The sequence below is a fragment of the Barbus barbus genome (genome assembly GCF_936440315.1).
Source record: "Barbus barbus genome assembly, chromosome: 45".
Taxonomy (NCBI): domain Eukaryota; kingdom Metazoa; phylum Chordata; class Actinopteri; order Cypriniformes; family Cyprinidae; genus Barbus; species Barbus barbus.
This window is the reverse complement of record NC_136723.1, coordinates 3,731,942-3,749,658: the sequence shown is the minus strand read 5'-3', so window position 1 is coordinate 3,749,658 and position 17,717 is coordinate 3,731,942. Positions and strand designations below refer to the sequence as shown.

At 38.1% G+C, this 17,717-nt stretch overlaps 1 protein-coding gene across 2 annotated transcripts in view; it reads right to left on the bottom strand.

Moving 5' to 3' along the window:
• The window catches only part of LOC306864188 (sorting nexin-30-like), a 21,742-nt gene extending 4,025 nt beyond the window's left edge, over positions 1-17,717 (bottom strand). Inside the window, exons 1-7 of one of the 2 annotated variants that reach the window (XM_079407979.1) lie at positions 17,528-17,693; positions 10,265-10,453; positions 6,831-6,941; positions 6,449-6,607; positions 4,389-4,578; positions 3,066-3,265; positions 157-243 (exon numbers count right to left, since the gene is read on the bottom strand). In XM_079407979.1, coding sequence (XP_079264105.1) covers positions 157-243; positions 3,066-3,265; positions 4,389-4,578; positions 6,449-6,607; positions 6,831-6,941; positions 10,265-10,453; positions 17,528-17,635 — 1,044 coding nt within the window. In that variant the 5' untranslated portion in view covers positions 17,636-17,693. Of the gene's footprint in view, positions 1-156; positions 244-1,602; positions 1,766-2,936; positions 3,266-4,388; positions 4,579-6,448; positions 6,608-6,830; positions 6,942-10,264; positions 10,454-17,527 lie in introns of those variants that run through there. The other variant, XM_079407980.1, reaches the window with a different exon arrangement.

Below are 17,717 nucleotides of genomic sequence, written 5' to 3'. Positions count from 1 at the left end.
TACATTTCTCCAAATCTGATGAAGAAACAAACTCATCTACATCTTGGATGGCCTGAGAATAAGAGTAAATATTCAGAAAATTTTCATTTGTGGGTGAACTATTCCTTTAATAAACACAGCCCTCCAAATCAGAGTTAGCGAACAAATGTAACTCACCGGTGTCTTTTTGTCCTCCCTGAACACAACTGCCTCCAACTTTGTTTCATACTCAGCCTGAACTTGGTCTCTCTTCTTCAGCACATTCTGACAAACAACAAGAGGTTTGTGAACCGAGGCAGCTGTTACAGTTTACATCCTCCGATTTCACAAACCAGTCTATAACTGGTTAAAACTCATAGAAACGCGGTACTTTATGATGCCTGAAACTAGATGATGAAATGTGCTCAGTGGGAGTCACGACTCACGACACAAACATGGAAGCTAATAAAACACTTCTTGTTGCTTCCCAGAAATCCTGGATGTCTCTCTGTAATAATCCCGCGGTGACTTGTGGCTGAAAGAAATATGATCATGTTGAACGGAAATGCTAGAAACATCAAGTCTTCAATAAACTGCTGAGGGGTGGGAGATATGATTGAAATCATAGGCTTGTCACAGTGTTATAAATTGAACAAAACCTCTCACATCTCGATATCACCACAAAACAAATTAATAACTCAAATGAAGAAATTCATAAATTATAACAAATTAAACTATTATACTACTACTATAACCAAACTTACTCAAATACATACAGTACTCACATAAAGTCATATTTACTATTTATGCTTATACATACAGTTTACGTTTTGCAATGAAATGTGTGTGTGTGTGTGTGTGTGTGTGTGTGTGTGTGTGTGTGTGTAAAGCTGTTTTGAAACTGTGTGTTGTGAAAAGTGCACTACAAATATATTTTACTTAACTTGGAGAAACCATTACATTTTATTTGAATTATGTTTTAATTTAAGCAGTTATGCAACTGAAGTCCTGGCAATCATTTTAGAGAAGTTTTCAAGAAGAAAACATAAAGCTCGTCTCACTTTCATTTGCTGATGGTGTGTATGTGTCAAGCTAAGACGGAGGAAGTGATTTTATCTGTTGAGTTTGCATAAAAATGTTCAGTATTTTTGCCTTTGTTTTCCAGTATAAATATCTAAGTGCATTTAAAACAAGATACATACACCACTGTTCAAAAGCTTGGGGTCAGCAAGATTTGTCTTCTGCTTATCAAGGCTGCATTTATTTGATCAAAACTACAGCAAAAACAGTAACATTTTTGCAATTTAAAATAACAATTTTCCATGATAATATACTGTAAAAGTGCAATTGATTGCTGTGATCAAAGCTGAATATTCAGCATCATTACTCCAGTCTTCGGTGTCACATGATCCTTCAGAAATCATTCTAATATGATGATTTGGTAAAAACAGACCATTTCATTCTAGGGACAAATCCTAGGGTCGTAAATGGACATGTAAAACCGTTTCTGGATCATTTTTGCCCTTACATAAGCCACATACCTTCTATGTAGATATCAGAGAACAATTTAAAATATTGTATCAATGCATTCTATGGCACCCTTAAAATAAACCTTAAAAAATGACAGATTTTTTATTTTTTGTTAAATTCATGTTTAAAACAAGAAATTTGGCAGGGAGTTAATAAAAAACAAAAATGCAATTCAAAATGGAAAAAGAATTAGCAAACATAGAGTGAAGAAAGAACGGTGTTGAAGGACACCATGCCTCTAATATAAATCAACAACCAAATTACATTATTATGAGACCTTTCTTGTATTATATAGTAACTACTGAAAACTCAATTTCACACACAATAAATTAACATTGGCGTAGTATTGGGAGAATATGCTGTCAGAAAAAACTGCAAACCATCACATTCCCTCTGCAAACAGTCAAGAGGAAAGGAAGTGAAGCATTCTCCACATGGTCTGTTTCCCAATGACATAAATTATTTTCCATCAGACAGATGAGGGAAACTCTGCTGGTCGCTCCATATTAATGCTGAATCAAATTAAAATCACATGGAAAGGGAAAGAAATGACTTAAAGGAACACTCCACTTTTATTGGAAATAGGCTCATTTTACAACTCCCCAAGAGTTATACAGTAGAGTCTTACTGTTTTTAAATCCATTCAGCTGATCTCCGGGTCTGGCGTTATCAATTTGTGGGAAGTCGTGGCCTAATGGTTAGAGAGTCGGACTCGTAATCCAAAGGTTGCGGGTTCGAGTCTCAGGCCGGCAGGGATTGTAGGTGGGGGTCCAGTGCTCTCTCCACCCTCAATACCACGACTGAGGTGCCCTTGAGCAAGGCACCGAACCCCCAACTGCTCCCCGGGCGCCGCAGCATAAATGGCTGCCCACTGCTCCGGGTGTGTGTTCACGGTGTGTGTGTGTTCACTGCTGTGTGTGTGTTCACTGCTGTGTGTGTGCACGTTGGATGGGTTAAATGCAGAGCACGAATTCCGAGTATGGGTCACCATACTTGGCCGTATGTCACTTCACTTTCACTTTAAGCTTAACTTAGATCATTGAATCGGATTAGACCATTAGCATCGTGCTCAAAAATGAACAAAGAGTTTCGATAATTTTCCTATTTAAAGCTTGACTCTTCTGTAGTTACATCGTGCACTAAGACCGACGGAAAATGAAAAGTTGCGATTTTCTAGGCTGATATGGCTAGGAACCATACTCTCATTTCGGCGTAATAATCAAGGAACTTTGCTGCAGTACCGTGGGTGCAGCAGGCGCAATGATATGATGCAGCGCCTCAAAGTAGACCCCAGCTAGGTAACTTGTGATATAGCTGGGGACTACTTTTAAATTACTTTTAAATAGGAAAATTATCAAAACGCTGTGTTCATTTTTGAGCGCGATACTAATAGTCTAATCCGATTCAATGATATATGCTAAGCTAAACTAAAAGTGATAACGCCAGACCAGGAGATCGGCTGAATGTTTTTAAAAACAGTAAGACTCTACTGTATAACTCTTGGGGAGTTGTAAAATGAGCCTATTTCCAAAAAAAGTGGAGTGTTCCTTTAAAAAGCTCAGCTGAGAGCCGCTCACCTTCATGGACTCGATGTACAGGACGTATTCTCTGAGCACCGGGAGAAAGTCTTCGCTCATGTCCTCCGTGAGCTCCTCCAGAGCGCTGGAGCAGTTCGACACGCACCCCGACACCCCCTCCAGAGGATCCTGGAGGTCCTCTTCAAAAGACGACCAGGAGGAGTAGACCGGCCCGTACTCTCTCAACTCCATCAGAAACTCTGATGCACAGAAACAATGAAAAAGAGGACTGTTTTATACTTTTTTGTAGTATTGATTTTTATCGCCGTTTTAAAACCTATTGAGCTGTCTTGCAGTCTACTTCCTACACAGGGTTGCCAGGTTTTCACAACAAAACCCGCCCAATTGCTACTCAAAACTAGCCCAATCTCTTTTTGAAGGGGGTTACCCAGTAAAAATCGCATTCTGGGGGTAAAATATGTGTTTTTTGGCGGGGTTCCCCTGGTAAAATTCACATTTCAGGGGCTAAATATCCTGTTTTTGGGGTCGCTTCAACCCGCGGCAACAGTGTTAAAGTAGCCCAATTCCTCGGGAAAACCACAGACTTGGCAACACTGTTCCTACATAAACCGTGTGAGTCTGATCTGAAAACACCCTGCATAAGCAGTTATAGACATAACTGTTCCCTATTCTAATATATTTTAAAAATAATTTATTTCTGTGATCAAAGCTGAATTTTCATCATCATTACTCCAGTCTTCATTATCACATGATCCTTCAGAAATCATTCAAATATGATGATTTGCTGCTCAAGAAACCTTTCTGATTATTATCAGTGTTGAAAACAGTTGCACTGCTTAATTTGTTTCTGATTATTGTATTTTTGTGATTTGTCAGGATTCGTGAATAGAGGTTTTTTTAACAAAACTATTAAGATGTAGAAGTTCAGTCCATCGAGATCAGACTGCAAGTAAAAGCACTGGAGAGCTGATTTATAGTTGATTATCCCTTACTTATAAATAAATGTGACGTGACTTCGCTTGAGTGCTGAACTGCTGAGCTGCTGTAAACATTGGTATTATCAGATGCTTTCTTATCTGCTGTTTTCTCACCGCTGACATTTTTGTTGTGCGTTTATTTTGTTATTGAGTGGAGAGCGCGCAGCACATATTTCCAAATTCATCTTAACATCACTATCAGCAACTCAGGCAGCAGCATTGGGATGTTATCTAAACAGAAATCTGCCACAAAGGTATTTCAAACTTCTTTTAACCCTTTCATGACAAAGGAAAAAAGCTTTGCTGTCAGTGTATCCAGGCCTTTAGGATGGAAGACTGAATGGATGTCATTTTTTTTTTAAACGCCAGGTGGGACGCTCTTTACCTGACTGCTCTTTGATGATTCTCTGTGCTATCCTGTCAATGGTGCCCAGTTTCTGTGTGAACATGTCCAGATAGTCGCCCATGGCAGCAAACTCCACCGGCCGTGCTCTCAGTTTATAACCGCCTGTCACATACTTCACAGATTCCCCCATTTTAGTCAGCAGAGCCAGGCCTTGACGCTTATTCAAGTCCTGAAAGTCAAGCATACAGTACATCAATTCTGTCTCATGGCCAAGAAAACCCTGCCAAACCCAATGAAATCCCACTGAGTTTCTGGAACAAGCTTTCCATGCTGGAACATATAGCCTGCTAGCAACATATTGCAAATGCTCAATGTTGTCAGGCTACTCTCAAGAAGACATCTGTATCTGGTCATAAACAGCTAGTAAGGGTTTCCAGCATTGGCAAATGGCAATCCAACATCACCGGCACAGACGTGAGAAACTATACAAACATGAAGCATGACACATTTATGATTCCTGTACACTTAAGAGTTGTGCTTCCAAATTTAATTTCCAATTATTTTCATTTATCAGGTCAGTTTGGACTCTGGAAAAATGTTCACAAAAGTATTTAGTAACCTTACATTTATTCATTTAGCAGACGCTTTTATCCAAAGCGACTTACAATTGAGGAATACAAGCAGCAATTCATCATAAAGAGGCAAGGAAGTGCTCGTAATACAAAGTTTCAGGCATTGTTCAGATTAGTACAAGCTAAACAGGGAGAGATTAAGGAAAGAGAAAGCAAAGGGTTTTTTTTTTGTTTGTTTGGTCGTCTTTTTTAAGATGAAGTAAAATAGTGACAAAAGAGATGAGTTTTCAGGTGTTGCTTGAAAATTGTCAGGGATTCAGCATTCCGGATAGGGGTGGGAAGATCATTCCATCAGCCAGGAATGGTGAACAAAAAAGATCTGGAAAGTGATTTTGTGCCTCTCGGTGATGGTACCACGAGGGGTCACTCACTCACTCGTAGATCTCAGACTTCTGGAGGGGATGTAGATTCTCAAAAAGTGAGTGGTAGTAGGCGGGTACTGAGCCTGTGGCGGTTCTATGTGCAAGCATCAATGTCTTGAACTTGATGCAAGCTGCAACCAGGAGCCAGTGCAGGGACATAAAGAGAGGTTTTGGTTTCATTGAAAACCAGATTTGCCGCTGCATACTGAATCATTTGTAAAGGTTTGATTGTGCATGATGGAAGTCCAGCCAGAAGAGCATTGCAATAGTCCTGTCTAGAAATGACAAGGGCCTGGACAAGAAGTTGCCCAGCATGCTCCGTTAGGAAGGACCTGATCTTTCTGATGTTGTGCAATGCAAACCTGCAAGATCGAGCAGTTTTTGCAATGTGGTCTTTTTTAAAGGGCTTTGGATACCTCCCCTCCCCAGGCCACCCTGAAAGACCTACCGGTGAGATAGGATTCTAACCAGCGAAGTGGAATCCCAGTGATGCCCAGTGATGAGAGGGTGGACAGGAGGATCTGATGATTCATGGGGTCAAAAGCGGCAGATAGATCAAGCAGAATGAGAATAGATGATTTGGAATCAGCTTTTGCTATCCACAAGGCTTCAGTGACTGAGGGTAGTGCAGTCTCAGTTGAGGGCATGTTGTAAGATGCTGAAGAGGATAAGTTTTGATACTTCTGGCTCAGGAAGGGGACAGAAGGAGAAGAGGGGAGGTTTAGCAGTGGATGTGGTTGGTTTGAGTTCTGAGAACTGGCTGCTGATTGTTCTAGTGTTGTTTGTGAAGAATGTGGCAAAGTTATCGGCTGTTAAGGAGGTGGTGGCGGCAGACAGAGAGAACTGAATGTTTTGAAGAGATTACGTGTGTCAGAAGCGCTGTTGATCTTGTTGTGAAAATAAGATGAACAGTATGTAATCATGTAATCCACAAAAAGTAACTGTAATCTGATTATGAGCATTATAAAATGTAATATGCTCTCATTAGGAGTACTTTATTTTTGGAATCTGATTATGTAATCCAGATTACATGTAATCAGTTACAACCCAGCTTTGTCTATAATATGCATGTAGAAAACAAAGAGTGTGGATTTAAAGCACTGACCTTTGCTGAGAGAAATGCATTGAAGTGTTCGTTAAAAGAAAGCACGGGATGGTCTGCTACACGCTTGAGGAACTTGTCTAGTGCCTTTCTTCTGGTCTCCACAAACTCCTCTGAGAAACGGTCCACCACTCCCTTCATAACAAACTTCTCAGGCAAAGGCTAAACGATTGCAGAAAGGAGACACAACAGCATACGCAGTCCATAGAATGGTCTGAAATAGCAGATTTAGCTTAATCTTGGCTGAAATATCAGTGATTTGAGCAAAAACAATCCCCACAATATTAAATGCCTCATTACATAACTAATTGTACTAATGTGCAAATGCATTAAAACTAGTGACTAGTTTCGAGAGCAGTGCAGTGAAGGCTCTTCCTCTACCTACTGGAATAAGATGCGTGGGTTGGCTTTCCTCTAATTTGTTCCTCAGCCAGTCAAAGTCCTGGTAGCGTCGCTTTACCGAGTACTCAGGCAGGTCAAACTCTGTTCTGGTGGTCTGTAGGTCACACCGAAATAAAAACAGGTCAATAACGGTTTTTTTAACACTTTTATTCAGCAAGGATGCAGTAAATTGGTGAAAAGTGACAATAACAACTAGTGCTGTCAAATGATTACATCCAAAATAAAAGTTTTTGTTTACATAATATATATATATGTGCTGTGTATATATAAATACACACACACATACAGTATACTTTGAAAATATTTACAGGTATATACATTTATATATTTATATTATCATATAATTATATAAAGTGCCCTCCAAAAGTATTGGAACAGTAAAGACAAAGTTGCTCTGTTGGCTGTGGAGTCAAGACATTTACAAATATGATTAAAAGATGAATATGAGACAAAACTACAGAATGTCATATTTTATTATTGGGTGATTCAACACATACATGTTTTACCAAATAAAAAGAACAGCACTTTTAGAGAGTTCATCCCTCTATCTGATGTGAGCATAAGTATTGGAGCAGTTGCCTCTCAGGTCTTTCTAAGTGATCAGCTGTGTCCTGTTGCATTAATTCTTCAGATATTAAAAGCAGGGAATGTGTCGTATCAGTTATATCCATTACTTCTCTATTCTGAATATTGCATTCGATGATGACACACACAAACCAGGATGAAGACGAGGGAGCAGACTTTGAGAGAAAAGCAAGTGATTTGGATGCTAAAAGAAAAGAGGAAGTCAGTTAGAGCTCTAGCAAAAACAAAGGGCATGGAGAAATCAAGAGTTTGGAAACCACCAGCAACCAACAACTACCTTATCAGCTGAGAAAACAACAGTAGTTGATGACAGACAAATCATAAAAGCTGTGAAAATTAATCCTAAAAGATGTGTCTGTAAAATCACCAACAACTTCCAGAAAGCTGGGTGATGCTCTGACAATCTACTGTCCTCAGGAGACTTTGACACAGAATTACAGATGCTACACAGCAAGATGCAAACCTCTGACCAGCACCAAACATAGAAAGACAAGATTTGAGTTTGCAAAAAAGCTCAAAGGTGAGCCAGAAGAGTTTTGGAACTGTGTTTATGGACCGATGAGACAAAGATGAACCTTTATCTAAGTGATGGGAAAGCAAAAATGTGGAGAAAAAAAGGGAACTGCAATGATCCCAAGCATACAGCCTCATCTGTAAAGCATGGTGGAGGTGGTGTCATGGCATGGGGATGCATGGCTGTCTCTGGAACAGGCCCTCTCAACTTTACTGATGACTTAATGTATGATGACAGTAGCAGAATGAATTTGGAAGGATACAAAACCATCTTGCCTACCAATATTCAAGAAAATGCCACCAGATTCATTGGGAAGTGCTTCATATTGCATCAGGACAATGACCCAAAACACCCTGCCAGTTCAGTCAAGGAGTTTATAAGAGCAAAGAAATGGAAAGTCTTAGATTGCCCAAGTCAATCTCCAGATTTAAATCTGATTGAACATGAATTTCACAGCTGAAGAGGAGAGTAAAGGCAGAAACTCCCCAAAACAAGCAACAATTGGGATTGGCTGCATTAAAGGCTGGGAAAGTATTTCAAAGGATGAGAGCAAGAGTCTGGTGGTGTCTATGGGTCACAGACTCACTGCTGTGATTGTGTGCAAGAGATCTGCAACTAAATAATAGCTTTTAATCTTTTATATCTGCCTTATGTTCAACTGTCCCAATACTTATGCTCACATCAGATAGAGGGATGAACTCTAAAAGTGCTGTTCTTTTTATTTGGTAAAACATGAATGCGTTGAAACGGCTAATAATAAAATGTGACATTCTGTAGTTTTGTCTCATATTCATCTTTTACTCATATTTGCAAATGTCTTGACTCCACAGCCAACAGAACAATTTTGTCTTTACTGTTCCTATACTTATGGAGGGCACTGTATATATATATATATATATTTAATATATAAACAACATATTTTTCTTACATATATATGCGCATGTGTTTGTATTTATATATACATAAATATACACAGTATACACACATTATTTATAAACTTATAAATATAAACTTTTATTTTGGATGCAATTAATTGTTTGACAGCACATAACATTTATAATGCTACAAAACATTTAAAATAAATGCTGTTCTTTTTAAGAAATCTTAAAACGTGTCAATGTTTTCATAAAAATATGAAGACGAAAAACTATTTTTAATATTGATAATAAACAGAAATGTTTCTTGAGCATAAAAGCAGAATATTAGAATGATTTCTGAAGGACCATGTGACACTGAAGAGTAATGATACAGCTTTGATCTCAGCAATAAATTACATTTTACAATATATTCACATAGAAAACAGTTATTTTAAATTAAAATAATATTTCACAATATTACTGCTTTTAGTGTATTTTTAAACAAATGAATACAGCCTTAGTGAGCAGAAGAGACTTCTTTCAAAAATATTAAACAAGTGGTAGTTCTTCTGAATGAGTGTAAAATAGTAGTGTTTTACTCCAGAAAAGGATGACATGATCACACACAGTGAAGCACTGACTCAATCTATGACACCGAGGATGTGGTGGGACATATTTTGTGTCTTATAAAGGGTTCCCACACTGTTTGACAAACAAACTCCCATTATTTATTTCATTAAAAAAATTTAATTCAACGAAACTTTTAAATGTTTTCTTGGAACCTAACTGAAAAAAAAATATTTTTGAAAGAAAACTAATTAAACTGTAACAATAAATATTGAATACAATATAATTTGAAATATGAATTAATGCTATAATATTATATAAATAATACTACAACAACACTGGTCAGTGCATTCTTTAGCCATGATAAATCACTGTATTATTTTGACTATGCTCTCAAACCGGTTTCTTTCACAATCCCCAAAAAACCCAGCAATGAGTTTCCAAAGGGCTGATGGGAAATAACTCTCAGATGCTGGTCAGCGCGGTTTGCCTCCATGATTCATGCCTCTATGTGACTCTGAGCCCAGAAACTGCCATGTTGAGCATGTTACAGATCCCAATGAGTCTGCCAACAACCGCCACAAGAGCTAAACTACAGCGCTTCGAAGAAGAGAGAAGAGCTGACCTCTTGACAATTAACTAATCGAAATACCAATAACTAATTAATCATTTTAGCAGCCACAATGATTTACAAGTACAGTTAAACTGGAACGAACTGATAGTTTAGGGATCCACAATTCGGATTAACCACTAAGCTACAATCACCCAATAAAATCTGTCTAAAGAGGCTCATTATCCTTCAGATATCTGTGGTAAAGTTAACACCTTAAGGCAATGGCACAAATAATAACAGCATCTCATTGTCAGTAAAGTCTGTGAGCTTTGCCCTCTGACCTTTGTGCAGACTCTGTAGGTGATATATGTTTCCATAGTAGACACGTGTTTCTTGGGGTCGTCTACAGTCACAAACAGATCACGTGTTTCTCCGTCCAGATCGTCATCGAGCTGTAGTCGGTTCAGCAGAGAAGAAGAGGAGGCGGGGCTTGATGTGTCTACTGGAGTCCCATTGGGCAGGCTCAGGTCCTGGGGGCGGGATTAACAAAGACTGACTTAATGGAGCTAAACACAGATATTTGGAAAACAGAATCATGTAAATGAATGTGCACACACAAAACTAGGGCCCTATGATTTACGTGATGTGAAAAACGCAGACATTTTATCCGGTCATAAATATGAAATTTACAGAGTAGCGCGGAATGTCATGGAATTTGTCAAATTTTGGATGGATAAATCAAAAGTAGGTCAGTATATACATATATATATACACAGGGCTCCAGACAAAAAAATCGAGTAAGGAGCCATTGGCTCCTATAAAAGAAAAACTTAGGCGCCAAATTATTTTTTTAGGTGCCACAGAATAAAAGTGGTTTATTTTATTATTATCATTTTATTTTTCCCCCCTATTTTAACATTTCAATCATTTTGTCATGTGTTTGTCTTATCTTTTCTAGGCTTTATCAGCATTTTAATCCATCTTGTAGATGATCAGGTCGACCGGGGGACTAAGGTTCACTTAAAGTGTGAATTAAATGTCTTTTACAACTTGAAATATACAGTCACAAAGAATTGTTCGTTACACAGAATCTGTACCAATATCATGGACCATAAGCATCACTTGGCAACTGAGTGCAGTGCATCCTATAAATGTTGTCACGTCTTTCACACATTCAGTCTGTTTTTCTTCATTAGTAAAATGCAATTTTATAGGAGGAGTTGAATCATGTACAACAGAATAAGTAAAAATATTAATATGCAACAGTGCATGAATATAGCAAGACGCTCCTCTTTATAGTTATTTTTCTAGCTGACTGATGAGTTTATGGACACTGAGTGGTTATTCTGAGGTAAATGTATTACAATGCAATGTTTACAAGCTTTATACATTTCCTCAGTTTGAAACAATGAGCTTTTACATAAAACATTTCAGTAAGTTGTACTATAGGCTTTCTTATTGCCTACCTTTTGATCATGTTCATTTCATACTATAGTAGTAAATGGAAATATATAATGGGTTCACTTGCTGCTTTAACTGAGGTGCTAAAGAGATCGCGCCTGAGCATTAAGTGCGATACTCTCCGCTCGCGCGATCCGGACGCATACACAGACCGTGTGGACGCGGGGTACTGGTGTTTATATTACCCAAAGTGTGCGCTTGTGGTCCGCATTAAAGAGCACCCAAACCGCATCATTTGAATTTCGTAGCATTTTAAAGCTGATACTTTGTTTATTAAAAAGTAAGACAGCACAAAGCTTTTTGCGATTACTGGATGGCAAGTGCGCTTCAAATAACAGGAAGTCCATGCATTAACAGAACACAGCATATAGACTAAGATCTCCATAAGAAGATCGACCGGACAAGTGTAAATGCATCTGGTTGTTGAAACCACATATGGTAATTTTACTCCTCCCATAATATTAAAATAATAGACGTGTGAGAGCGTTTTATAGGCTATATGGCATGTTATAGTCAGATATGACAGCGCAATGCAACAAGCATCACCGCGGATGAGTCGCGGAGTATTTCTTCAGCAAGCGACGCGCAAACTGAATGAACCTGAAAGTAAGCCGCAGACGCTCAACACACAATCTTCTTCATTAAAAGTAGCGAGACTAGCCTATCTTTCCAGTGCTGATGCCGCGCGCTCTCTTGATATTGAAATTAGCTGATAATTAATAAAATGATCCATTGCTTTCATTGACGTGAACTCCGTTATATTTGCATATGAAGCGGGAATTGAAGAACGGATTTATATCCGTTTTGCGAAGACACATTTATGTGGCCAAGTGTAAATGGGGAAACGTTTTAACAAATCATATAGATATCCGATCAGAGAAAATGCATGAAGTGAGCAGGTGTAAACAGGCCCTTTCAGGTCTCTCTCACTGCGTTCAGCAGACTGTGTGCGGCAGAGACGAGGACTGTTTGAAACTCTTTTCCAGTAAAACTTTGATGCGCATCGTCTTATGTAAGTTTAATACGTGAACATAACAAAAGATGTGAGCGCAAAACAATCGGGAAAAAGTCCTTTCATGCAAATTATATATAGTCGCCAGTGGCGACCTCAGCAAAAACTTCACTCGCAAATTAATATTTTTGGTCGCAACTAACCATTTTAGTCGCAGTTTGGAGCCCTGTATACATATTATATATATATATATAAATAATGTACACATATACACTCACCGGCCACTTTATTAGGTACACCTGTTCAATTGCTTGGTAACACAAATTGTTAATCAGCCAATCACAGCGCAGCAACTCAATGCATTTAGGCATCTAGATGTGGTGAAGACGACTTGCTGAAGTTCAAACCGAGCATCAGAATGAGCAAGAAAAGGGATTTAAGTGACTTTGAACGTGGAATGGTTGTTGGTGCCAGACGGGCTGGTCTGAGTATTTCAAAAACTGCTGATCTACTGGGATTTTCACATACAATCATTTCTAGGGTTTACAGAGAATGGTCAGAAAAGGAGAAAATATCCAGTGAGCGGCAGTTGTGTGGACGAAAATGCCTTGTTGATGTCAGAGGTCAGAGGAGAATGGGCAGACTGGTTAGAGATGATAGAAAGGCAACAGTAACTCAAATAACCACTCGTTACAACCAAAGTATGCAGAATACCTTCTCTGAACGCACAACACGTCGAACCCTGAAGCAGATGGGCTACAGCAGCAGAAGACCACACCGGGTGCCGCTCCTGTCAGCTAAGAACAGGAAACAGAGGCTACAATTCGCACAGGCTCACCAAAACTGGACAATAGAAGATTGGAAAAACGTTGCCTGGTCTGATGAGTCTCGATTTCTGCTGCAACATTCAGATGGTACGGTCAGAATTTGGAGTAAAGAACATGAAAGCATGGATCCATCCTGCCTTGTCTGAACGGTTCAGGCTGGTGGTGGTGGTGGTGTAATGGTGTGGGGGATATCTTCTTGGAACACTTAGTTGGGCCCCTTAGTACCAATTGAGCATCGTTTAAACACCACTGCCTACCTGAGTATTGTTGCTGACCATGTCCATCCCTTTATGACTACAGTGTACCCATCCTCTGATGGCTACTTCCAGCAGGATAATGCACCATGTCACAAAGCTCAAATCATCTCAGACTGGTTTCTTGAACATGACAATGAGTTCACTTTACTCAAATGGCCTCCATAGTCACCAGATCTCAATCCAATAGAGCAGCTTTGGGATGTGGTGGAACGGGAGATTCGCATCATGGATGTGCAGCCGACAAATCTGCAGCAACTGCGTGATGCTATCATGTCAATATGGACCAAAATGTCAATATGGACCAAATTTTTCCAGCACCTTGTTGAATCTGTGTCACGAAGAATTAAGGCAGTTCTGAAGGCAAAAGGGGGTCCAACCCGGTTCTAGCAAGGTGTACCTAATAAAGTGGCCGGTGAGTGTATTTATAAGGGGCGTTTCCTCCGAGGAGGCAAGAGAGGCAGTGTCTCCTCCAAAAATTGAATGAGAAAATAATCAATATTACAAACATAAATTGCAAATATTACTAAATATGGCATTAAAAGTATAAAAGTCACTTGTTTTTATAAAATAACGCTGTCAAACAGCGACACCTGCAGGTAAAGTTACAGCGGAGGCTTGCCTCCCTTCGGTCCATAGACTTACAACAGAGACCCTAAAGCATGCCGTGACTTTTCTGGAGGCTCATTGAGATGAATAGGGAAAAGTCACGTGAGAGGAGGCAATGCCCCCATCGCGCTATAATTGGATATGATCGGTTATAATTGGATGTGATTGGTTCATGCGATAAATCCCGCCTTTTGTTTTCGTGCGAGCTCTCGGCCTAAATGAAGAAAATGATGGCGTTATTGACTAATTATAAAGTAAGTAAACAACTCTCCTGCTTAGAAACCACTGCTTTGCGTCACGTCAAAATAAACCTTGAAACGGTCTGAAAACATGATGACTGCGTCAGTTCTGATGAAATGAAAGATATATCTTCGTGTCTGTGGCAGTGTTTAGATTGCTTTTATGACGATGACCCGAAAATAAGTTGACTATTAAAAAGAAAAGCTGAACATCAGTTCACAAATAAAAAATATTGGTAACGTTTTACAATAAGGTGTCATTTAATTTAACATGAACATTTATTACAGTATTTAGCCTGTTAATCTTTGTTTACATTAGTTAATACAAATACAGTTCATTGTTAGTTCACAGTGCATAAACTGATGTTAACAAACACAACTCTTGATTTTAATAAGGCATTAGTAAATGTTGAAATTAATATTAACTAAGATTAATAAATGCTGTAGAAGTAGGCTATTGTTTATTCTTAGTTCATGTTAACTAAAGTAGTTAACTAATGAACATTTATTGTAAACTGTTTCCAGAATATTGTTCAAATTGTTACTGCCTTTAGTTATTATTTTGGAATAAATATAAAAATGCATAACAACAGTATGAAATGTATAATTAGTATTAAAATGATTAAATATAATAAAATAATACACAATAGAATTATATTTGTGTAATATTTATTTACCCAGGAAAATGTGACATTAAAGTGTAACAGGGACACACACACACACACACACACACACACAAAACTGCCTCCTCATTTTAAAACACCACCGCACGCCACTGAGATAGATAGATATACACAAACAATATATATATATATATATATATATATATATATATATATATATACAGAATTTTTTTTTTTTTTTTTTTTTTAACACAGATAGATTTACATATGTATGTGTAAGACTTTTTATGCTTAAATGCTAATCAACTCTAAACTAATTTGAGTTTGTAAACCTGCAGCAAAGTGTTGGAATTACTATACCTAACATCATATTTTCAGACCCAGCATTTAGGAAACTGTAACAGCTTTTTCCTGATCACATGCACACTTTTGAGTGCTAAAACAAGTGCGCTGACCTTCTTTTTGCTGAACAGCAGAAACAGCCCAAACACACAAGATAAACAAACGGGCAACAACCCATCATCTTTATCACTGCAGGGTTTGTTTCTGCTATTAGTATCCTTCAGACGCTACACTACATCCAAAAACAGTCTTTATAATGAACAAACATGGTTTAATCACCAAGCAGTGGTTCTCACAACTCAAAAAGAGGTTCATCAGTTAGAGATGAGCAGTTAACTGTGGAGATAGAAAACCAGAAGAAAACTATCAAATTCACTCATTCAAAACTGAAAGTATGGTTCTTCTGCTTTGTTCTTCTCCTCAATGTCCTCCAGAAATGAACAACTTTATATATTTGCCAGAGTTCATGAACTTACAGTCTGCAGTCACACACAGGCAATTTCATTCCTGACTAGAAGAGTGAGACCAATCATGCGTTGCCAGCAGCTATGAATTACAGGGACATCTGTTACAAGCTTAAACCATATTTCAATGTTTTCTTAAGCAAGCCTATGCATGAGTTTCAGAAGTTGGTAGAAATAATAAAAATGACATGAAGAAAGAGAAAAGAAAAGTCAGTCACAAATTAAAATCTGACTTTACGCTACACCGAACGTATTATTCTATTTTACATGCTTTAAACATTATATGACATTGCCTTATATCTGCCTTGTAAGTGATGGAATAAAATAAAATAATAAAAATTTAAATTAAAAAAGCTATACCAAATATATTTTTGACATGAAAGTCAGAAAGAGCTTTATTGCCTATGTTTGCACATACAAGGAATTAGTGTCAAAAGCTTCCAGTACACAGAGACAACAACCACAGCACAGACAATAATAAAAAAAATTGAAAAGTAATATACAGTCATGGCCAAAAATATTGGCACCCTTGGTAAATATGATCAAAGAAGGCTGTGAAAATTAATCTGCATTGTTAATCCTATTGATCTTTTATTTAAAAAAAAAAATCACAAAAATATAACCTTTCGTTGGATAATAAGAATTTAAAATGGGGGGAAATATAATTATGAAATAAATGTTTTTCTCTAATGCACATTTGCCACAATTAACGGCACCCTTTTATTCAATACTTTTTGAAAATATTGCGTTGATGCAAACTTCCAATAAGAAAAAAATACTTTCTGACTAAAAATTATCCATTGGAATAAACAAATACAGAAAAGGAGTACAGATGGAAATAAAATGACATATAATATTATTATTAAAACATTTGAATATGAAGTAAACAACAAGCATTTCCAGCATTTACAAGCAATTATCATATCCAGCAAACAGGGAAGCCATAGTGCAACTGTAACAACAATAGATTAATGAGCAGCGGCTCAAAAACAACTCTTCTGTGTCAGAAACACAACAAACTATTCATTTAGCAGCATCTCAGTCAGCTGTGCCAAGCTCAACACAGCTCTATTGTACAGACACCTCACACACTGCACAACAGCCATCTGCAATTTCAACACAAACTATTCCTTTTTTTTTATTATTCCATTTTATAGGCATACATATATATTTTGCTGCACATATTTTTGTGCATTTGATAAATAAACCTTGATATGTGCAACACTGATCAGTATTAATAACAATTCGAAACTGGGAGATCACATATATATTTTTCATTTTACTCCAACCAAACCTCTCATGTTTTTAGATTTAACACAAAATGCTTCCATTTCTTATTGCATTACCCTGAATATCTATAAAACGCACTCCGATCCACACACACACACACACACACACACACACAGACACACAGAAATACTGTGATAGGACCCTAATGTGTACCATCATACTACACTACCACAATCATATTTAATTGTATTCAGATGATACACAGTGCATGTCCATTATGTTACAAGGCCAATAAAGCATGGTTTTAATACGGTAAATAAACACTTGGTACAATCCTGGTGCATGTTCAAACAACCTACCATAGTACATATCCAAAAACATGGTAATACCACGATGCATGTTCATAAACAAGGTAGTAACATTGCATATTTCCATAAAACACATTACTATGATGCAAATAGACTCTGTGCATTGTGTGTGGCTGGATAAATACACTACTTGTTAAAATATTTTCGACATATCGACACGCTGTCAGCAGCGCTGCTGGATTATGAATGCTGCCGAGAGTGATGTTGCCCCAAACAGCCCCAGCCCTGACCTCACCTTGTCTGCAGCGCGCTCCTCGGCGGACAGGGGGTGGCAGATGTCCTGGATGGACTTCTGTCCGGAGGAGGGCAGTGATCGGGGAGCTCCAGCACTCATCGCGCTCATCGGCTCTGATCGCGCAGGTGTTTTTATTTCACAGCAGCACGATCCGAGACAGCAAACATCTGTCAGCTGACCGCCACCGCGC